Raw genomic sequence first — 24,627 nt, 5'->3', positions numbered from 1 at the left:
CGCGCCTGTGACTCTCTTCTAGTACTTGCCACGGAGCCTCTCGCGCGCCACGCCATGACGCTCCGCCGCCGCCCGTATAGCTTCAAGTCTTGAGTTGACGCCGCTCCAGTTGTTCATCATGTCGCACTACTACCCGCTTCAACATCTGATGTCCCTTAATTTAGCCAGTACTTGCTTCGGCAGTACATATACTAAAATTGAACGATACAGAGAAGATTAGCATGGCCCTGCGCAAGGATGACACGCTAATCGTGAAGCGTTCCACATTTTTTATGTTTACTATACGACTCTAGTTGACGACTTTTTTTTCGTTCGCTGGAGTTCCCGCCACGATCGGGTGAATCGGAACTACTTTCACCACTCACTCAAGACCCGCCAGCTGCGGAAGAACATCCTCTTTCGTCACAGCCTTTGTATGAAGAGAAACTTCTTTCGTCTTCTTCTTCCTCTGATTATCAGACTCTGGCTTTTTCTTAAGGATCTGTTTCCTGAGACTTTTCAACCTTCGGCTCCTCTCTCTCCACCTTCGCAGTTGTCTTTGTCTTAAGGGGAGCGTTTTGACAAAAAAAATCTGAAATCAAATTTTCTGGGATATTTTATATATGGCATCATACATATCCTGACTATCTTCTCAGAAAGTTTTATTTAAAAGTTCGCCACAGTTAGGAGTTAAAAATAAAACAGTAACCCTATCATAGTCAAAATTACATTTTTCGTATAATGTAAATGATATTGTCAGTATATCGGTGGTAATTTCCTTTTAGCTATGAAATAATATCTAATGCGATCTATGGCAACCCTGTGGACATAGTACGCATCAGCTAAAGACAGGAATGCCGCAGGGCAGTCAGTGGCAGTCAGTCAGTAGCAGCTCAGAGCTTGACTAAGTAAGACGGCGCGCGCTGCCCAACCTGAGCCGTGTTTTGACACTCTCTTCATTTAGCTTCATTTAGAAAAAGTTATATTACTTTGCAGGTCTATTTTTTGGCTTTTCAATATGTCATAAAAACATCAAACTGTGTAACAGCAAGCAAATAAATACACAGAGAAGCAAAAATATAGTTTTTCTCAAAACTAAAGTTATCGACATTCAAACTGCATCTCCTTCATAACGATTGCACCGATCTCAATGATACAAAAAGTAAACGAAAGCTAAATATTTGCCTACAAACAAAGGGGCTTCCATGGGAAGCAACACGAGACCCGCACCACGAGAGAGAGTTTTTTCCCGAAGGAATGTCACTTCCAAGAGAGGTAGCAAGTGACTCCTTTCATCTCCAGACTCCCTTAGCAACCAGGCTTCATTTTGCACAAGCCTGGAAAGAGTGAGGGGCAGACGTTTGGTCCCTCCTACTGTTAGAGAGAGGTTACTTGATTCCCTTCCTGTCTCCTCCTCCTTTGTTTTTTTGTTTCCCAACTGCCTTCCTGTCAAACAGAAAATTGTTTGACCTGCTCGAACAGATGTTCGAGAGGAGAGCAGTGGAACAGGTCTTGACTCGTGTGTTCCCGGGATTTTACTACAGATGGTTTCTAGTCCCAAAACTTTCAGTAGGCTGAGACCCGTCTTGACGTCAACAGGTCGAACAACTTGGTCCGGAAGGAAAAGTTCAAGATGGAGACCTCGCAGTCAATACTAGGAGCCCTTCATCCCGGGATTGATGGTATCTTTGGATCTCCAAGATACTTATCTTCACGCCCCAATTCATCCACGTTCGATGAAGTATCTCAGGTTGTCTTGGGGACTAGATGTACCAGTTCAGGGCTCTCTGCTTTGGACTCTGCACAACGGCCATACCACGTTGAAAACACCGCTTCTCGTCCGATCAGCGGTTAAGCAACGCGGTCTGGTCAGTACTTGATGGTGACCGCCTGGGAACACCAGATGCTGTTGGCGCCACGTTTTGCTCCCAGGGTGTTTACATCGTCTCATGAAAAACGTTGCGATGCAGTTGCACCTGTCGCACGCCAGATCTCACTCTACTTGGACGACTGGTTGATTCGAGCGCCGCCGGTTTAAGGTATCTGGAGGACCTTCAGTTGACTCTGCAACTCGTGAAGTCCCTGGGACTTCTGGTCTGTGGAGAAGTCGCAGCTGATCCTCACTGTCCATTGTGTTTGGGAATTCAGATGTATTCAGCGGCTTTTATAGCGTCTCTGTCGCAAGAACGGCAACTTCTATGTACGAAAAAGTCTCGGCCTTCTTGGAAAAGGAAACATGCTAGGTGAGGGAAGGAATGAGTCTGCTGGGGACCATTTCCTCGCTGGAGAAGTTTGTTTTCTGGGGAGTCTGCATCTCAGGCCTCTTCAGTTCTTTCTGTTGGAGAACTGGCAAAGCAAGGAAGACTTGAAAGAGGAATTGAGAATTCTTCCTTATATAAAAGAGGATCTGTAGTGGTGGCTCGATCCAACGAAATTGCAGAAAGGGATCTCCCTCAAGCTTCTGAACCCCAACCTAGTGTTGTTTTTCCGACGGGTCGTCAACAGGTTGGGGGGCAACACTAGAGGAGAGGAAGTGTTAGGAACCTGGAGAGAGGAACAGGTGTCCTGGCACATCAACTTCAAAGATTTGGCGGCTATCTTTTAGCTCTCCAATTCTTCGAGGTCCAAGTTTGCAATCGTGCAGTTCTAGCAAACTCGACAATACTACTTGTTCCCTGTTCAGCCTTGCAAGAGAGATTATTCTTTGAGCCTATGCTCGCAACATTTCGATTCTCACAAGTTTTGTTGCAGGGGTCGAAAATGTTCGAGCAGACCTGCTCTGTTGGCGCCATCAACTCCTGCCGAAGGAATGGACCCTTCATCAGGAGGTTTGCCAAGATTTTTGGAAATTTTGGGGTCGCCAGCTTGTGGATATTTTCACGACCTCAAGAACAGCGAGGCTCCCTCTATAAAGCTCATCTGTACTCGACCCGGGGGCAGTTGCGATAGATGCTCTTCCCTGGGATTGGACGGGAATAGATGTTTACGCCTTTTTCCCCGTTCTAAATTCTGGGAGAAGTCATACGCAAGTTCGCGGCCTCACAAGGGACGAGGATGACTCTCATCCCCATGTTTTGGCCTTCGAACCACTGGTTCTCGGAGTTCTCTTCTGGTTGGTAGACGCCCGAGGACCCTTCCTATGAGAGCAGACCTGCTCATACAAACCCACTTCGCGAGATATCTTTGAATCTCCCGCTCTGAACCTGACTGCTTTCAGACTATCGAAACTTGGTCAGAGCGAAGGGGTTTTTCTGGCCAGGTGGCACGGGCCATCGCTAGAGCCAGAAGTTCTTCATCTAAAGGATATATCTAGCGAAGTGAGCAACCTTCAAAGGTTGGTGTAGAAAGAAGGGCTTTTCCTCTTCCTCTATCACTGTGATCCAGGTTGCGGATTTTCTCCTTTACTTAAGAGAAAACTCGATATAGCAGTTCCGACTATCAAGTGTTATCGGAGCATGCTTTGATTGTATTCAGACACAGAGGATTAGATTTGTCTGACAATAAGGACCTCCACGATCTTATTGAGCTCTTTCAAGACGTCCAAGGTTCCTCAGCTAATTCCCTCTGCTTGGAACTTGGACGTAGTGCTCAAGTTTTTGATGTTTAGTCCTTTTGAGCCTCTCCACTCTGCATCTCTTAAGGATGTTACTGAAAACGGCATTCCTCACGGCTCTGGCGGCGTGCTAAGAGAGTGAGCGGAGTTCGAGGCCGTCATGTGGGCTTCAAGGAACACAATGCTGTCTATTCTTTAAGCCCTAAGTTCTTGGCTAAGAATGATAGGTCTTCTAACCCTTGGCCTTGAGCCTAGACACTTTGAAATTAAAGGTTTAGCAGACCTTATTGGACAGGAACCTGAGGGAGTTCTATGTCCAGTTAGAGCTCTCAAGTACTACCTTAAAAGAACACAGGACACTCGTAGTCCCTTGGATATTTTATGGTGTTCTGTGAGGCAACCAGTTAAACCTATGTCGAAGAATGCACTGGCATTCTTCATTAGGGACGTCATTAAGGACGCACACTCTAGTTGTGACGACTCCAACTTCAAGTTGTTGAGAGTTAACGCTCACGCAGGTGAGGGCAGTTGCTACCTCCATGGCATGTTCAAGAAAAATATGGTACTCAGTGACATTCTTAGTGCCACATTTTGGCGAAGTCAATTCGGTGTTTGCCTCACACTCTTGGCAAGATGTTTAGGTAGCATACGAAAATTGCTTTTCGCTGGGACCATACATTGCTGCTTCAGCAACCTTGGGGACAGGGGGTAACTCTGATCCTATCCCCTTTTTAATTGTGTTTTTATGGTTGTTGGGTCGACTACTGGAGGCAGTCTTCCCAATCCTTTGCAAACTAACGCTTTAGGTGTTGGTTAGGTGGTTAGTAATGCTCTTTTGTCCTCTTTGTATGGGCTATGATCTAGTCACATTGTGGTCACGCCCCGCTGACAGATCATCTAGAAGTCGCCAGCTATATAGGTCACTACCGCTGGGGTCTCTAGTAAAGCAGAAGCAGACTAGAGTGACAGTAACCACTCAGTCAGCTACGCTATCAGATAAGGAACCAAAATAATTTTACCAATAATTGGTTTTTTCCTAATTCTTGGCTGTCTCTACCCTCCAAAGGTGGTATTCAGCTATATATATATCTGGCAGGTAAGTCTCATGAACAAAATGATATTTTAATGATAAAATAAAGTTTGTTCATACTTACCTGGCAGATATATATATTCATATTGCCCTCCCTCCTCCCCTCAGGAGTCAGTGGCGTTAGAAAATCTGAATAGAAAATGGGAATGGTTCCTGATACCCGCCTCCCAGCGCGGGAATGGGTACTAACCACCTGCCCGGCACTCGTGCAGCCGCGAGTTTTGAAATTCTGTCGGACTTCGGAGAATACAGCTATATATATATCTGCCAGGTAAGTATGAACAAACTTTATTTTATCATTAAAATATCATGTTTATTTGTTTTGTATGATAAATAAATGATTTACTAATTTTCAAATATTAATGTTAATGTAAGCATATCAAAATATCAGTTCATTAAAGAAAATATAGTGAATTAGTAAGATTTTAGTTTAATAAATTCTTTTCCCTGATCTTTTTCTGTCTACACTTAGAGGGAGGGATGAAGGCGTAACTGTCATCATCTTGACATCATGACATGAAAGGTTTAGCACCTGGCCGAAGAGTCTCTCTCTCTCTCTCTCTCTCTCTCTCTCTCTCTCTCTCTCTCTCTCTCTCTCTCTCTCTCTCATCTAATCTAGATTACGTTCTTTGTATTTCATCTCTCTCTCTCTCTCTCTCTCTCTCTCTCTCTCTCTCTCTCTCTCTCTCTCTCTCTCTCTCTCTCTCTCTCTCACTGAGATAGATTTTTTATGCATATGTAACATATGTTTATTTGTTTTGTATACTGTACTGTTGTTTTATAGATAAAGGTGATGTTACTTTGTTGTTAATTTTGTTCATATTTTCCATGCTATAATTACAACATTTATGCATTTCTATAGTAAATTATGTTAAAAAAAAAAAACATATTGATTCCCAGTGTTCTCCGAAGCTTGGGTCGAGGGGGGGTTTGTAATCTAACTGTCAGTTATCTTGACATATTGACCGCAAAGGGTAGAAAATGTTGCCCACTCATGATCAAATATGTTGCCCACTTGATGGTCAAAATACTGTACTGCTACAAAGGATACTGAAAATCTCTCTCTCTCTCTCTCTCTCTCTCTCTCTCTCTCTCTCTCTCTCTCTCTCTCTCTCTCTCTCTCTCTCTCTCTCCAAAGGATATTAGTAGAATGTGAGAGATAGATAGATAGATAGATAGATGGTTGATAGAAAGATATGCTCTCTCTCTCTCTCTCTCTCTCTCTCTCTCTCTCTCTCTCTCTCTCTTATTGGCTGGAAGGTTAGAAGTACAGTAGTACGTATATATTTTTAAGAGTAAAAGGTTTAAGATGACTTTGAAATTAACTAGTGTAAGGTATACATTTGGTATTTGAACTTTCAAGATAGGCAGTTATAAACGTTTTAAGTGGGGGTGTTAGCTATTCGTGGGTTTTAACTATTTGCGGGGCATTGTGGTATGCATCCCCTGCAAATACGGGGGTCGACTGTATGAGCATACCTTCACATCTGAATGTAGGTGTTGCCTTTAGTTTTGGACTGTTGGTTATGGGCTTTCAACTCAGGCACAGGAGTCACCAGTATTCTACGAGATAAGAGTCCTTTTTTCCTGTAAGGATCCTCTGATAAGTGTCACTACAAGGGTCTTACGTGCTGCTGTGGTTCCAATGTCTGGCAACAGTACTGTACTTACTAGTAAGGATCACACAACAGGCAGGAATGTTGAAAAGCTTTTTCCCCTCATTAAAAGGCTTTTAGTTTGCTTGCCTGAACAGTTGTTTCTCTGGCTGCACTAACCCACCATCCTCATTCAATGTGGTAGTCGGCTAACTTTAACAGTAGGTAAGATTCATTCCAAATAATGAAAATTTTTTATAGCGTAGTTGCCCATTTCGTCCACATGAAGTTAACCCCCATGGTGTGCCAGTGCTCCATGGTGACTAGACTAGTATCAAGGAAATATTTTTTAGCATGGTCTTGTAGCCGGGTATTGTGTCGTAATGAAAATACTAAGACACATGATAGAGTATAATGGACTAAAAGATAAGAGGGCATTTTTCCTTATCTTCAGCGAAGCTGAACCAAGTTTTTCCTACGTCAAAAACTTCAAGAAGTGACTATTGCGCATGTGCGTCTGCCAATTTGTTTACGACTAGGGCAGGCAAAAGACCAGCTCCATTACCGTCTGCTCGTTAAACTGTGCGCACGACGTTTCAGCGTTCCTCACAAAATTGCTTTTGATTTCAAATTTTTTCATCAGCGAGAATCATGGAAACATCAAAACTTGAAAGTTATGTGTTTGTTTTTAAGCTCCAGTTAAAAATTGTTAGTTTAAACTGTGGGATGAATGTTTTTGTGTTCGGAATCCGGAAAGGATTCGGGATTGGGACAACCACTCTTTTCCAACAGTAGCCAACATGCTTCCACAACCGGAAGGGTACCTATTCGCCACATACAAAAATCACAAGCTCCCAGTATATGTGTCTCCGAACTTGGACAATCAAGCAGTAGCAAGAGCCTTCCTACAAGACTGGAACAAGTGGAGGATGATGTGTCTTTTTCCTCCATTGTCCCCGATTTCGAAGGTTTTGAGCAAACTTCTGACCTTCAAAGGAACAGCTTACTTAATAACCCTAAATTGGCCAACCAGGCATTGGTTCCTATCACTTCAACAATGGTCAAAAAGATCAGTTCCACTATTGTCCGCTGTTCTATCCTAGAAAGTGGGAGGGAAAGTTGTTTATGCATCCACCTTTCTGAGCCGAGACCTTCATGTATGGATTTTTTTAAACATTACCTACCGTGAAAACCACTCACCCATCATTGCTAGGTACCTAGTGCAAAAATTACGGACATCATCTGTCTGGCAATACCAGTCCAGAATGAGGATCCTTTAAAAAGGAAATCTATTCTCATAAGAAAACTCAATTTAGCAGACAAAACATTATGCCCAGTTCAAGCACTTAAGGTTTACCTAGAGGTCACGGCAAACATCCCAGAAGGTCCGATTTTCCTACACTGTAGCACAAATAAACCACTCTCTCTACAAGGGCCAAGAATAATTTTAGTGTCCCTTAAAAAGGCAAACCCACACTCCTTTCCTAGGTCACATGATGTTAGGAAAGTAAGTATGTCGTTGGCCTTCTTCAGAAATGTCTCTTTCGAAGAAGTCTCCAAAAGTATAGGGTGGGCATCAGAGACACTGTTCTTAAAACATTACTGCCATGAGCTCGAACAAATTCGTCCTCTGCATATCAGTAGGTGGTATGGTTAGTCCTGACCCCATACACTCTCCAGCACTGCTAACTCTCTCTCACTTACACTCACTCGCACACTCACTCTTTCAACGCTTTCACCCAAAGGAAACTCACACACACTATACATACCGTCTTCCTCATGACTTGGCATTATTTCCAGATCACCCAACTCTTGCGTATCCTCGTCCACATTCCTTGTGCTCACCAAGTTCACTCCTTCCACATCCCACTCAAATCCTCCAAAATCAATTACATCCTCATTCTCACTACCACCAAACAACACAGCAAGGGTATTTTCACTTCTCATGCTTGTTGGCTTCTCAAACCCCTCAAAACCAAACAGACCATCTCGAGTGCTCTCAGCAAACAACTCAGTAACTGTACCCTTACTCTTTCTGCACCTCTTTTTAGGCTTTCTCGTATGTTCCACCAACACTAGCTGTTTATCTCCCCAGTTTATATCTTGTTTTATTTCTTCACTTTCATTTTCCCTTTCCTCTCTTAATAGCTTCCTAATGGGATGCTGTATTATGTATTTAGGTGGTTCTCTCCATCTTCTCAGCTGATTATACTGCGCCTGTATTACCCTTACATTTCCTTCTTCACTCCTGTCTTCTAGCACATAACTCAATCCATTAGACCAAACTGTTTTCACTACATACGGACCTTCATACTTCTCATGCATCTTACTCGCTGTCAGTCTTCCCTTCTCAACAACTTCCTTCAACACCCTATCACCCACTCTGAAACTCTCAAATCTTTCATTTGCCTGCTTCCACACATCCTGCTCGTCTTCATTCAAATCCAACCTCGCTCCCATATACCTCTCATAATTCATTACATACTCACTCGAAGGTATGCCAGTGCTTTTATGTGCTGACCCATTAAACATCGCTACCACTCTTCCTAACAACAAATCCCATTCATTCTCTCTATCAGTCAACATTCGTAACATCTCACTCAGAGTCCTTATGGTTCGTTCCGCCAACCCATTCGCACTCGGCATGTACGGAGTTGTTACTACATGCTTGATACCCCATTCTTTCAACATTTGCTCAGACAGTTTACCAACAAACTCTGGCCCATTATCACTCAACATTCTTGCCGGCTTTCTCACACATGCAGGCAACAAGACCATGTTGACCACTCTTGCAACATTCTCACTAGTTTTATTCTTCACAACTGCACAATTTACAAACTTACTCTTATGATCTACCATAACAATCACCCCTACGTTTCCTCTCGCAGTTACGGGCAAAGCCACACAATCATTCGCCACTAACTCAAACGGTTCTTTCATGCTCAACTTCAAAACAGGTGGGCTAGCATACACTCTTTGATACTTTCCCTTCTGACATTCTTCGCATGTGACTGTCACATCCGTACAAATCTTCCTCAAATACGGGGAAAACATCCATTCTTTCGTGCACTTGATCAACTTAAACTTCCCCATATGTCCATATTTTTCACATGGACTAACATGCACATCCCTATTGCTCCACTCATCAGGAACACTGGAACATACATCAGCTCTCCCATCTTCTCTCTCGAAAAATACACCACTCTTCACACAGCACAAATCTCTCAGCAAACCGCATCCATTTACTCAACAACAAAGGCCATCTTCCAGGTACTCCCTCTCTCTAATACACCTCAGCTCACTCACCACGAAACATTTCTGCTGCATCTCCTCAATGTCCTCCACTGTCAACAATTCATTCTCACTCTTGTCCAACTCCACTACACACTCCTCCTCACTCAGACTCCTATCAGTCATTCCCACAAACCTGGCTATATTCACCGCCTCACTTTGAATCTTCCCTATTAAGACCTCATCTTTCAACAGAACTCCTGGCCCAACATCCACTACCAATCCATTCTTCCTCAAGAAATCTATCCCAAACAGGAAACAACATGGCATCTGCTCATCTCCCAGTACTGCAAAACAAGCTTCGACCTCAAACTCTCCCAACCTTACCTTCAACCTCACTTCCTCCCATCCAACCGATCTTCCTGCTATAATTGACACATTCACCACTTTCCTTTTAACGTTTCAGTTCATTCTTTCAACATCCCTAATCACACATGCGTTCACCAACAATATTTGTGCACCGGTGTCAACCAAACCACAATACTGTCCTCCACTGACATCTCCCACAATCATTGCATTTGCTCTCCTGTGTACACACATACACCTGTCTCTTCCACTAACCAAACATCCTTCATTTACTTCCTTAATGTCATCTTCCACTTCCAACAACTCCAGCATTCTCTCTTCAACATTTTCCTCCTTTTCATACTTCCTTTCATAGCTCTTTTTCTCTACGACCCTGTTATAGTGCAACCCACTCAGACACTGCAGATGCAACTCATGCTCACTCTCTTTCACTCCCTCATGTCAATACACTATAGGTTTCTCACCACCAATGTGTGCGGACACAATCACCTTATACTTCTTACTCACTGCTACCAAAACCTCCTGAAATGGGGCTACTCCAGGACCTTTTTCCTTCCCCCTTTTTTCTTACTACTGTCTTCCCTATCACTTTCATCCACCTCACTCACACTGCCCTCATCAAAGGCAAGTCCTCCTTTACTCTTACTTAACAACTCCTTCCCTTTCGTAGGGATTCTACCTAAGTTATGCTGCATGCTGACCATCATGCACATCAGCCTATCCAACCTCTGCATTCAACCCTGCTCCCCTTCACCTGACCCAACGCTTTCTAAACCTGCTCCCTCTGCCATCTCCAATTATGCACCCCACTCTTACTTTAATATCAAAGGGCCCCACGTTGGGCGCCAAATTATTATGCAGGGGTTTTTTTATTTGACACAATTGGTGCATGATGATGGGAAAAGATTCAGAGGTTAAAGAAAACTCTTTTCCTCTATCCTAATTTATTAACCTTAATATTACAGTGGCCTGAAGACCTTCAAACAGAACCTTATCCTAATTTTATTTATATTTACACAGTTTATCAATTATCGTCTTTCAATACTTAACCTAACTTATTTCTTACTTACCACTAAAGTTTACCAAAACAATCCTCCTATACTTAACTTAGCCTAACTTAAAACTATCAATAGTCAAAATATTATCAACAAACAATCCAACTCTGGCGTATGTCCCATTCAAGTTCCTTATCTTTCTCAGCACTTCATCTCAGAATAATTCAAGATAACCATGAAAGTCAGCAAACAATTTTGGGGATCACTACAGAGTTTATTTCAGCTGTGACACCCAAGCTGAGGGCAGAAATTATTTTGGAATTTCTTCATGCAGTCTTTTTCTACACCAAAGCCCTTCTCTCCTTCCAAACGTGAATCTGAGATCTCTTTCACAATAAAATCAGCCTACAGATATTAAAGAACTTTCTCTAACCCCAATCCCATTTAGGACAGTCACTATCTTAAGCAACTGACATAATAACTTTCACTCTGTGGAACTTGAAAATGGTTCGGTCTCACCAACTGTTCAGCTGCTTTGGTAGTTGCCAATGTCCATTTCCTATCCCAGGTAAAGCTTCTTCTAGATCAGATGAAGGGAAGCCAATTACTCTACCCTACCACACTCAAGCAAACTGCAAATAAAAAGGAAAAAAAACAACATGCAGACATTCATAAATGGAAAAGCTGGATTAAAAATGTTCAAGATGGTGATGAATTGGGCCTGTATAGTTCTGTTAGAAGATAAGATAAACACTTGGTCACATACAAACACCTCCAGTGTAGGTGACTATAACACCTCTGATCATTTCATTCAATCATTAAATATATAAAACCTGTTCTTGATTAGAGAAGATATTGTGATTTTTTATAGCACTGTACAAACCCTTTGGGCCAGTCATTGTGTCAAGTTTTTTTATTTGGTGGCCTGGTTAAAGCTACTTTACAAAAAGTGTTGTGAGATACTGTAATTGCTTTTTATAATGTCAAAAATTTTTCCTTTTAATTCTTACTTTGTTTGCATTCCGTCTTTGTAATTGTTGGTGGTTTTCAGACTTCAAGATGGGGGTCTGTTGAGTGGGCACATGATTTGGATAAATATGATTTGCAGTCAAGGTTTTCTGCTGCCATGCTTTTCATTCAGTTTAATACCTGGAAAGCTACGGTGAAGCAGAAAAGCAAAGAATAGGTAAGTTCTTCTAAATCTAGGTTTAGTACATTATTATTCTTTACTCTGCATCAGCAACATGTAAATTGTTTGAAATACATTAACTATCAAACAGGAGTTCATAGGAACAAAAAGTTTCACGCTTCTGCTGTCTTCTGAATTAAGTGAAAGTCCTAACAAATCAAGTTGGCTGTGTCAGAGAACTGGGGGATACAGTTCAGCTTTTGTTTCTAACACTTGTATGTTGTCACGTTACTTTTGTCCCCAGTCATGAATCTCAGCTTAGCTTACAACTATTCCAGTTCCCAATTACACAATACACATAACTCAGCAAGAACAGAAAATGCTATGTGTAACACTGGTATATGGTACTGTAGTATCACTGCATTTATAGTGGACAAACCCTTGCTTATTACTATGAAGGCTAAGTTTACTTTAATTAAATTATTTCATGCTTTTTTTGCATTGGTAATTTTACTCATTATTCATTTAATTTATAGCAATCCTAGTTTTTGGGAATTTGTTTCAGTTTTTAATACCATGGGTTTCCCATGATACTATCTGCAAACCAGTGCTGTGATGTTTTCAGTGCATTCACCCTTTTTGTTCTCAACAGTCATTTATTGCTTTTTTTTATCAGACAGTAATTTTGTGAGAATTCTACATTTTTATGAGCAAATGAACTAGTGGTATCATTACTAAAGTAGTATAATGAGCCACTGAATCATATTTTTTGGTTCCCTTAGGAACCAAGGAAGTTGTTCTTGAATGAGAAGAGAAAATTGAAGCAAGACAGTTAAAGTATAATGTTGAGTTAACTGATCTTTTACATCATCATATCAGAGAAGAGAAATGACTGGGTTTGGATGGTTGACTTTAGTCGTAAATATTACTTGGGGTTCTTGATATGATTATTGGTTTAATCCGTCAGAATGTTCCTTTCCTATTCAGTTTTCATAAAATCTGCCATTTGTTAAAGATGTTTTGTAGTGGTGCTTGGTAATTAAGCAGTACATGTAGAAATAGCTGTATTGGAGGTGGTCATAGAAAATGTAGTGCAACTAGTTTCCCATATGTTAACACTTAACTGGTTTAATACAATGTATAAAAATGCCTAATTTGTGGACAAGAATGTATGTTATACTGCACTCCTGTTACTATTATTGGCCCATGGTACATGGACTGAATTGCCCGACACTTCCTTCTATGGTTTACAGACAAAATATGAGTGGTGGTAGCCCTGTGTGTATGCCTCCATGTTCCCAGGCCACTGTCAGTTAACTGACCTAATTCTTGTGTGCCTGCAGCATATGAAGATCAGATGATTTCTCAAGAACCTTGCTAATTTTCGTAATTGATTATAAGGATGTATCAAATTAGTAATTATTTCCTTTATACCATTCAATTCAGCTAATTCAACAGGCAATTTTTTTTTACCAACATAAGAGATTTTGAATGATTTATGGATGGTGGTTAGCAAGGTTTGACTGGAAGTACCTCTTTTCATGCTTTTTGTGAAGGCAGCGGTACTTTTGCATTAACTTACACTCAACCTATTTTAATGTGAGGGTTGAGGTTGGTCACAGCTGACAAGTGTAATTACCTTAGCAATTGTTGGGTGTCTAAACAGTTTGTGGAACTTAATGCCATTTTCTTCACATTGTTACCAAGAGTTGCCAGCACAGTACAGTATCTTCACTTAACTCGCAGCCTAGTCATGTAGATTTTGGAAGCAAGTAAAGGCCTGATTATTTCAAATAAGTTATACTTCCAGAAATTTTAACCTAGTCACTTTCAAAGTTAATCAGTATTTTTGCTTTCTTCATATATTTGGTCAGCAACAAGGGAATACTGCAATTTATAACATCTATTGCTATGGTAGCAAATATATCTCCAGTGAAGCATGGCAGATTAACACTTTGGAGTGAAAGAATTGTGATACCATCAGTAAAATGAAGGTCAAGGATGACTCAGTCTGTTGGCAGACAAAATCTGTAAACAAATGAAAGTCTGTTGTCCACACGGCTGTGTCTGGCCAGTCAAAGTCTGTGCAGAGGTGAGCACATTATGAAAATTGCAGCATGACTCAACCAGAAGAACAGAAAGCGACTGGCACTCTGTGTCTTATTGATACACATATGTGTGAGGAAGAGAAGAGCACTTGGTAAAGGAGAATTTTGTAAAAGCTGGTTCATGAAAAGGAAAGCTCTATAGGAAGTCTGCTACTATTGTAAGAGGACTGCAGAGTGGACTAACAAATGCTTCCAAAGTTATGAAAGAATGGGCCCTAAGACCTTTCATTCTCTACTTGATAAAGTTACCCTCAAGCATTCCAGTGAGGAAAATGAATAAGAGAAGTAACATGATGTCCATAAGATAATGCTTGAAATCAAGGATATAAAAGAAATGACCATACATATGGATTGGACATGTATTATTTATAATAGCTAACATTTAAAATAGAAAATTATAAGCATATATTCCTATGGATATCAAGTTATATTTGATTCTAAAGATAAATATATTATAATCCTCATATTCACAACCTCTATATTCCAGTAAATATTGACATTCATGTATAATATATAATTACTTAAGCAATATAAAAATTATTCTTATACTTTTCATATGCAATACCAGTTTCTTATAATAAAACTATTGCATTGCTCTTTGTATGCCTGGCAGTCATGTACACTACTCACCCCAGGCAAGTCTGGTGTCTTTGCTCAGTGCTCTGAACAGAAGTGGCGAGTCTGGCCATGAACAGATTTCTCGCTTTTGTCTGTGGACAAAGTCCGGTCATATGGACTGGGCTTTAGCAGCAATTAAGCCATTCCACTCGACTTAGTCTTAGAACACCCTGTGTGTAGAACAGTACTGTATATACTTTAGATTCCTCTAATAGCATCTGAATCTTATTAGTGTGCTTCATCTGTGCATAACCCTTAAATAATGATAAATGCATTTGTTCAAGTCATTTTCATTCCTACTGTAATTTTAGTATGGATCTGGACATTCATATTCCCAATGAAATCAAGACTCACATATTAAACATCTTGATACTTTAGTGTCCTAGCAGAGGATGAACATTTGCAAGCTCTAGCACCATCAGATCCTGCTGGATATTGGCCGACACAACAATATTGGCCACATATGACACTACTATGAGACCTTGTCTGTCCTCACTCTCACCTCCGTCACCCCAAAAGATGGGTTTGATCTTCACCTCACAGACAGATACATGTGCCCTATTATACCAGTATCACCAGCAAATACATTATTCAGGGCCAATTTCATATCCCTTTTATTGCTGACATTGCTAATTGTTGTTCATTATCAAATAGTTTGCATGAAGCCAAAAACTTAAAAGCCCTTATAGAATTTGGTAGATCCATTCCCTGCTTTGTAATATTGAAATAAACATGTTCAATTCTGCTACAAACTCACAAATGTCTTTTCACCAGTTCTCCTGAGATTATATAGCCTGTCTTGTTTGAAAATTTCTGTGACAATCTCAGATGAAACCTTCCTAGCTTTCCCTATTAGTAAAAGGTGTACAACCAATGCTTGTTTTTTCTTTGCTAGCTCTGTCAATTCACACCAATTGCCTATGTCCTCACATGTGTTGTAGACAGACTCATTTTCAGGTTTTGAGGCCACATAGTTGAACACTGTCATTCTATCAAACCACACTCTGCTACCATGTTACACATCCTCATACAACAGTTTTTCAGAGTATTCTGTGTTCACTGTCTCGCCTCACTGCTCGTCTTGCGACATCACTACCAAGCAACATCGATCCATTACCAATGCAACATAGACTAACAGTTGCTTTGAACACTGTCAGTGCAATTCTAAACATGGCAGTAGGAGGCCCCCTTCTGAGACACACAAGTATATGGACTTATATTCACTTTATCCTGTTGTGGCAGGAAGTCAAGACCTGAAAAAGATAGGAGGGGGGTGTCTTCCTAATCCTCTTGATCCTCATGAAGCATCCTGTTCTTCTTAGTCCAAGTTTGGATGGAGATGGGGTTTGATGACTGATAGTTTGGCCTATACTGCAGGACACTGTGCAACAGTGCAGTGGTCTGCCCTTAGCCTCTGCTGCTCATGAATGACCTTTGAACCTCCAGACTTGGATAACTGTGGTACCTGTTGCTACGTTGTATAACTGTGGTAAGCATTGTCAACTCTTGCTGGTTTCTCACACACAGTTAAGAGTATCCCCCATGGTTTCACTAACAAGGCCTAGTCCACATCATGGCTGATGAAGGACATGTTACTTTGTTGTTATGCCAGGGATGCTGGAAGAGAATGAGAAGGAAATAATACCAGATTTTATTTTTTTCTCCTTGGCCCTATTAGTTTTTCCCAGCTCCTTTTGGACAAGTTTCCATCCTCCTAAGGTTCATGGTTAGGCTTAGATTGGCCAAGAGAGCAGTGGATTCTGGGTCTTTTCTCTTCTTTTGCAGCCTTTCCAACTGTTGTACAGCCAAACTCATGTTTGTGCTGGACTGGCAGATGCATGAGAGCTTCACAACCACAAACACCTGTCTGAAGACAGGCTTGGCAATGTGGGTTTTCCATCTCCCTCTTTAACCGGGGGAAGGTGTACAGCCATGTACAGGTGTATCTTGTATAATACTGTATTGGTAATATGCTCTAAACCATTTGATTTTACTAAAAAAAATAATGGATTGCCTTAAAAATACATCTAGAATTCCGTAAAGCCATTCGGTGTCATCACATAAAAATATATAAAAAAAAATGTCAGTAATTCAACCTTTTTGCAGTATTTTAATAAAAATATACTAGTAGTAATGTAAAGAATAACCAAAACCATTCACCAAAAAATTTATCCCGAGCACCTTATAAACAACCAGTAACGATAATGTTGCTGACCAATGTGAACTTAGTAACTCGACACAAAACTACCATAATTTTTCTCATATTATTATTTAAAAAAAAATTCTGTATAGTTGAAAATGACTTCATGTGAAACAGTTGAAGGCAAGGTACGACTGTAATTCACCCTTGGGTGCCCTTTTTCCCACATTTCATACCAGAAATACTGGATGCTCTGAACTCATTGTAGAGTGTAGTTTGATAAGGTTTAGTAAACTCTGATGCAAGGCCGTATCATCCTCTGCATCCTTGTGCAAATCTGGCCTGTAAAGGTTATAGGAGTCAGCTCTCTCAGCCTTTTGCTATTAGCCCAGACTTATGGAATGTGGCAGAGGTGTATAACATCACGTTTTTCACACTTTCAGAGCAGGGTCAGTTTATTCGAAGAGATGATCTTCCCACCACAGGAGTAAGCCTCCCACTTAAAAGGCAATAGTTTGCATTCTTGTGGGAACAAATACCATTTTTACAAGATGTTCAATTTTTTTTAGGTACACAAACCAGAAGTTATAAAAATTCCACCTCAACCAACCCTGCATATTTCCTGGTTGCTGAAGGAAAATCCAACTGCTTACCAACAGGTGAATGGGTGGTACCCCAACACTCATCTCCATGCCATTAATTAACCACCTTTTTACCAACCTTCAATAGCAATTTCCAGATTATGCCAAGGAAAATACTCTTATTTGAAGGCTCTGGTTGGTAAATCTAGAGAAAATACAAATTACCTTCAGAATATGGCATATTATTGTTACTTGTTTCCATTATTTCTTTCACATATGATAATATAGTGTATGTTACACATAAATTCCAGTGGGTAAGGGTATTGAAAACTAAAAATGATTTAAGGTTTTTGTTTTAAGTGCAACAAAAAAAATCAGATTACATTTCACATTCTTGAAGTTACAGTCTTTTGACACAATAAACACACTATTTTAGTATGCATAAAACAAAATTTCCAGATTTATAATTCCATAAACACTTTTAACAAGATTTAGATTACAATTATAAATATCAAATACTGACCCATGACACTGATCAGTAAATTATAGTAATACAGTACCTAGGTTTTGTTATGAAGGAATAGTCAGTACTTTCTTTTTGCAACTTCTAATTTTTATCAGTTATATTAAAAAATTATGGTTGATTTCCCAGCTCAGTTTACAACTGTCTGTTAGTCCCCAAAGATCAAGTTAACAAGTGTTTAATGTTTTTTCACAAAAAAAGTAACTTTTTTAAGTCTGACAGTAACCAACAAGGGAATGAAGGGAAAAACTACTTTGAAGTCTTGAAGGAACATATGTTTGGCAGTTGTGGATTCCAGCAGTTTGGCCTTCTATACAACATGTGTATGATATGATTTGAACTGATTGTTCAGAATGAAATAAGTTCATGTTACTCACTGTTGTCCTTAACATTACAATTTATTTACTCTGAACCAGCAGTGGAACAAAGAAATTATTTCAGCATTAAAAAGGAATTCCAAACTAGGTTGGATTTTTCATTTTTCAACAGCTCCATCTCTCATATGATAAGTTTGGTTTGTCCTAATTATCAGACTTGAGCAGAATAATTCCATTCTTACTTATATATTACCACTATGAACACTGAATTTTTATACTTTCTAAACTTGGAGATAATGTACATCTGCTTGTAGTTTTGGTCAGTAGTGAGTTGATTAAAAAAATAAACAATGAACTGAAATCTGCAATATTTTTGGGGGGCTGAAATATATGATTTTAGGTTGTATATCCACTGAGGTCATCAAATTTTTATTTCACGTTGAACAGTCTTTATATTTTACACCCCTCATGTGGAAGGATATTAAAAAAAAATCATTGTTATCTTCTATGAGATAGAGTGGAAAATTTTAGCTAAGGTTGAAATCAATACGTGGACATTACACCAAAACCAAAGTATAGTATATTATAGTGCAAACTGACTTCAAGAGGAGATTGACAGTTTTGTATGATATATAATTCCACATCCTTAAATTATTTGTATATATAATTCCGCATCCTTAAATTATTTATATATTTCCTAATAGCAATGTTATAATGATGACTAGGCATGATTTTTAGTTAATTATATTTTGTAATTAACTGAGTCCATTATTTTCTACATTGGGATGGGTAGTTAAAGATACTTATATAGTTTTTTTTTTTTGTAAACAGCATGGATAGTTAAAGATACTAATACAGTTTTTTCTTTTTGTAAACAGCATTCAAGTTAATTTTTCTACTTTATATTATTCCAAGAGCCTATATTATTCCAAGAGCCCACAAAGTCCCATTGATGTTTTGCACAAAAATTTTTTATACAAGTTTTAATACCAATGAAACTCTTAGATACTTGATTTATAAATCTTAGATACTTTATTTATAAATTCATTCCTGCTTTGGTTCAGGATAATTTGATGTCTGGAAAAATACAACTCTTACTTCATTCCCAGTCTTTTCAGTAATCGGTTCCATCAAACACTGTAGCTTGCCTACTTTCTATTCTATCTAAAGATGGTAATATAAAAACCTTTGAGTATAAGTATAAATTCCATTATTAAATGTTTCACTGCTGGCAAAGTGACTGGTAAGAAGTAATCACTGTGTAGTGGAAGCATACAATGAATATATTAGGGAAGAGTTTTCCTAAAATACATTGCTTACAACTAAAGTGCTGAAAAAAAATGAACTGAGTTCTAGCAGCTACTGTTCAACATTTTATTCAGTATCAACTTATAAAACCAATTTTACTTAGTCCTTTTTCCAAAAAGTGTCACCATCTTGGAAATCATCATAAATATGTTATTGACAGAAAAAAAAAAAAAAAAAACCAACACAGAGAACAGTGGTCTGCATACAGTCATTTATAACAGCTTAGTCATAAATGCTAAATAAATTCCAAAGCCCTACCAGTTTAATACAGTATCAGCCTACTTTGTAGTATATTATTGTATGCCCTTTATACAAGCTACTTTCTAGTACACTGCTGTATGTTATTTATACAGTCATCTAGAGTTCACCATAGCTATGGTGTTTTGAAGTTTCCAAAACTTCAAAAGGAACTTGTTTCTGAAATACATAAAAATTTCTGAACTGTATTTATCCAATTTCAATTTTTTTTATTTAGTCCCATTTGTTTCATATATTACAACTACAAGCAGTCATATTTTGTAAGACTGTATGTGAGAAAAAATTATCATTCAAAACATATAACAATGAAAGCTAATTCATTTCAACTTGTACCTCATTTGACGCAAAGCAATGAGCTCAAGATTACTGTTATAATTGATAATTATTTTAATTTGATTAAAAGTGGCTACTAAATAACATTTTAATTTAAATGTTTGTTTGTAATTTGAAGAAGCTTTTTGTGCTTCTTATATCTGGTAACAATAATGATTAAAACATTTCACAGCCATGTGACATGAATGGGAACATGGTTAATATTTTAAAGGTGACATAAGACATTTCTAATTAGGTAGTGTTTTCTTTCTTTGTGCATGTGTAAGTTTTATCCTAAATAAATAATAAAAATTAAAGGAATTGTAAAAGAAAACCTTAAACATTCTGATAATTTTGCACTGAATAAGCAGTGAAAACAAAGTATATACATGACCAACTATATAAAATACTCTTTTAAGATATTGCAATATCTTTTTTTCTAACATGAACAACTGTTACATAACACGTATAAATAACCCCCTTGGCATGAAATGCTACTGGAGGCAAGAGGCAAAGACCATAAATAAGAAGTGTAATTTTGGATTATATTGAAATTTCCTGATTGACAATCACTAGATTGTGGGGTACAACATAAAGAAAGAAAGAAATTTTGGTATATGGCTCCATGCATCATCACATTTCATGCTAAATCTTGAAAGCTTAACTTTCAGTGGATCATATATGAACTCTTTGAAATAAACAAAAAATTGCATGCATGCTTTTGCAATGGACAGATTAGTCATTAAAAAAAGCTTATCATATATGAACTCTTTGAAATAAACAAAAAATTGCATGCATGCTTTTGCAATGGATAGATTAGTCATTAAAAAAAGCTTAGATCTTAATAAGGTTACTATCTGTGTGCCATGGCACATCTGAGAAGAATGAAGATTGTTTTGTATGAACAATAATTTCTTGTACAAATAAAGACAGAGTGATATATATAAACTATGCAAATTTCTCTTACATCAAACATATTACTGTACTTTGCATAGGAAGGAATTTCTTTTTATTAAGAAGTTAATACAGATGGTAATTTTGAATGATAACTACATGATCTCGCCAAAGTAATCTAGTAAAATTACTCTTATAAATGTATAAGGTTCTTATCAGTAGCATAGTATATAAATCTAGAATTAGGGTTCAAAACCCTTATGTGACAGTTTAGCTTTACATATTACTCACAAAGAACTGGCAGAAATTTATTCTAAAATAACAATTTCTGAAAAGGTTAAATTACACAAAAAATGAGGGCAAGGTGGTGTCACTCAGTTTCTGATAGATGCAACAGCTGACTAATTAAAGTATATCCCTTGGTTGGTGATTACTGTATATATAACAAGACAACTAAATATATGTTAGGTGGCAGGATGTTACACTATGACAGGATTATAAAGCATACATTAGGGGTCTGGTTTTAACACAAAAAGTGGTTCCTGTCCTGGGACATTTGCATGAAGTTGCACTATAATTTGGAATAATTTAAGGGGAAGTTGTAATGGCATAACTTTTCTATCACTAAGGTGGTCAACTAATGTCACATGCAGGATAAGGAATAAATAACAAGACAGAATTGAGAATATACAGAGCCATTCAAGGTTGGTCAATAAACTCAGATTTCATGGTAAATAACCTCTGGCTAAAAGCTATCAGTTTAGTATTCTAGATAATTTTATGGAAAACTTAACAGCAACATAAGTTGGGCTCGTGCTTGAAGACATACAGCTTGACCTTATACATAACGAACTTATATATTCTGTACTTTCATAATCATTATTTCTATACTAATGGAATATCTTTCTTTTTCAGACACTACTGTAAAAACTATGCTAACGAAGAAGGAGCTTTCGCAGTTTTCTATGAAAATATATGTACTATATGTAATTTAACTGCCAGCAGTAAATTTTAAATTTTAGCATTGTTTCAATCAACAGACTCTGCAGTCAACATATATATATATATAAGAAATAATTGTAGATAAATAAAGGAAAACAATATTCAGCAAATGTTTTAAACTAATTAGTGTAGGTTCATTTAAGACTGATGTAAGGAGGAAACAGTTGACCTCTGTTAAGAAAACTATTGAAGACTTAACAAAAATGAAATATTCTATTGATGAAGAGAATGATACATTTTTAAGATTCCTATGAAAACTAGTCACTAGTACCTTTCAAGATAGCAAATCATTCCTTATGATGTTAAAGTCAATCAATGCAGTCTCAAATGTCTGCTTCAATACATATCTGCTACTGCAAGATTTATTTAGCAACTCCAGTGTGGCCAACATTTTGTAGATCATAAGCTACCCATTTATAAGTAAAGTACACTGAATTTAACTGAAATTTACACATCCACTGTAACACATTGCTTAGTACATATGGGCAATACATATCTTCATAATCTCTCAAGAACATGTATAAAAAGGCAGCACCTTTTATGAATATAATGGATAACAATGATGTGATTAATGTGTGTAGCTCATAGCTTGGACGCAATTGAGATCAGATGTGAGACTATCCTTTTCCCAATCCAACAAAAGCTTAAATAATACACTGACCAAGTAAATCTTATTTCTATGAAATATTAAAATTTCAGTACCATGATCATTTTAATGCTTAATAAACAATCTGAATAGCTAAAGGTCCTTCAACAATTATAAAATCACAGCAAACATTCTACTCTTTCAATTGATCATATAAATGAAAGGAAAAATACTATAACAGATCAATCCTATTAAAATGTATTGCACAAACTCTGCAAGATTAAACTACTGTCTTAAATATCTGTAAAAAGTAAATTACTTAAAATAAATACCTGTACAATTAAAAGGTAGAACACGTCAAAAATATTTACACACAACTTAAAAGCTACCTAATACTGCCTCAGACTGAAATTTCAAAACAATTAATTCAACTAACTGAACAATCTATTTCCCCTTCTTGGGGGAAACAATTAAGTGTAATGGCAACAGCCCTGACCATATATGACATAGTTCCAAAACTTCCTGATGGAGCACTGTCATAGAAATGCTGGCAAATATAGGCTGACCCACCGCAAGCCAGTCCTCCTCCAATGCCAGGTTCGCGTTTGTCTCTTGCACAGCAAGTGGTAGCATCTCCGTCTTGTTGTTTCTGTAGAATTAAAATCAATTTTGAGTATTTTATAATACAGTAAAATTCCTAATACCCGGAGCCCTTGGGACCAAAGGGTTGCCAGTTATTTGAATTTGCAGTTGCATGAGAGATATCCTTCTAAAATTCCATACCTATCAATCACTTCCTCATTCATTATCAATGAACAAAACCTATTTAATTATAATTAAACAATACTTTAGTTATTATTAACCCTTAAACGCCGAACCTCTATTTACAAAAACGTCTCCCGTATGCCGGCGGCGTTCGGGAGTTATTACTGCGGAAAAAAGTTTTTTTTAAAAATCACAGCATGCTTAGTTTTTAAGATTAAGAGTTCATTTTTGGCTCCTTTTTTTGTCATTGCCTGAAGTTTAGTATGCAACCATCAGAAATGAAAAAAAAATATCATATATAAATATTGAAATATATGATAGCGCAAAAAAAAATTTTCATATATAATTTTATACAAATCGAGTTGTGAGCAAAACGGTTAAAGCTAACGGATTATTTTTTTCTTTGTATTGTACACTAAACTGCGATGATTTTGGTATATAACAAATTATAAAACGATCAAAGCAACACAGAAAATATTATCACAATATGATGCATGAATCCGTAACGTGCGGACGTAAAAAAATGTTTTTTTCAAAAATTCACCATAAATTGAAATATTGTGCTAGAGACTTCCCGTTTGTTGAACAATGAAGCTAATTGATTGAATATTACTAGACTGTAAGTGTTTTAGCTTACAATTGCAGTTTTCGACCATTTCGGTCGAGTTAAAGTTGACCAAAAGTCGAATTTTTTCTATTTATCGTAATTTATATGAAAATATTTCAAAACTGATAAAAGCTACAACCATGATTTATTTTTTATTGTATTCTACATGAAACTGCGCACATTTTCATATATAAAAGTTTATGTAACGACTAATATAAAACGGTGCAAACATTACAACAACATGACGAAAGAATTTCTGAGATGTTCGGCCGAGTTACCGCACGGACGTAAGGAAAATGTTTTTTTTTTTTAAATTCACCATAAATCGAAATATCGTGCTAGAGACTTCCAATTTATTGCAAAATATAGGTAAATGATTGAATATTACTAGAATGTAAGAGTTTTAGCTTACAATTGTGGTTTTCTACCATTTCGGTCGAGTTAAAGTTAACCGAAGGTTGAAATTTTGGCAGTTATCGTGATTTATGTGAAAATATTTCAAAAGTGATAAAAGCTACAACCATGAATTATTTTCTGTTGTATTCTACATGAAATTGCGCACATTTTCACATATAAAAGTTTACGTAACGACTAATGTAAAACAATGCAAACATTACGACAACGTGACGAAAGAATTTCTGAGATGTTCGGCCGAGTTACCACGCTTAGA

General features: G+C 37.8%; 2 protein-coding genes and 1 non-coding gene across 15 annotated transcripts in view; 2 read left to right on the top strand and 1 right to left on the bottom strand.

The window, feature by feature from the left end:
• The window catches only part of l(2)k14505 (ATP synthase mitochondrial F1 complex assembly factor 2 homolog l(2)k14505), a 66,558-nt gene extending 44,540 nt beyond the window's left edge, over positions 1-22,018 (top strand). Inside the window, exons 9-10 of the mRNA XM_067091075.1 lie at positions 11,861-11,995; positions 21,913-22,018. Coding sequence (XP_066947176.1) covers positions 11,861-11,995 — 135 coding nt within the window. The 3' untranslated portion in view covers positions 21,913-22,018. The remainder of the gene's footprint in view (positions 1-11,860; positions 11,996-21,912) is intronic.
• LOC136831846 (U6 spliceosomal RNA) lies at positions 168-271 on the top strand. Its single transcript, XR_010850988.1, has one exon. It is a non-coding gene; the product is annotated as a U6 spliceosomal RNA (small nuclear RNA).
• Positions 17,722-24,627, bottom strand: part of LOC136831460 (probable phosphorylase b kinase regulatory subunit alpha) — a 239,786-nt gene continuing 232,880 nt past the window's right edge. For all 13 annotated transcript variants that reach the window (XM_067091940.1, XM_067091944.1, XM_067091947.1 and 10 more), the window contains one exon: positions 17,722-23,234. In XM_067091940.1, the coding sequence (XP_066948041.1) occupies positions 23,013-23,234 (222 nt within the window). In that variant the 3' untranslated portion in view covers positions 17,722-23,012. The remainder of the gene's footprint in view (positions 23,235-24,627) is intronic.

This window comes from Macrobrachium rosenbergii, chromosome 48, assembly GCF_040412425.1.
Source record: "Macrobrachium rosenbergii isolate ZJJX-2024 chromosome 48, ASM4041242v1, whole genome shotgun sequence".
NCBI classification, from domain to species: Eukaryota; Metazoa; Arthropoda; class Malacostraca; order Decapoda; family Palaemonidae; genus Macrobrachium; species Macrobrachium rosenbergii.
Note: the sequence above shows the minus strand (reverse complement) of the source record. Positions and strands in the feature narration are given on the sequence as shown.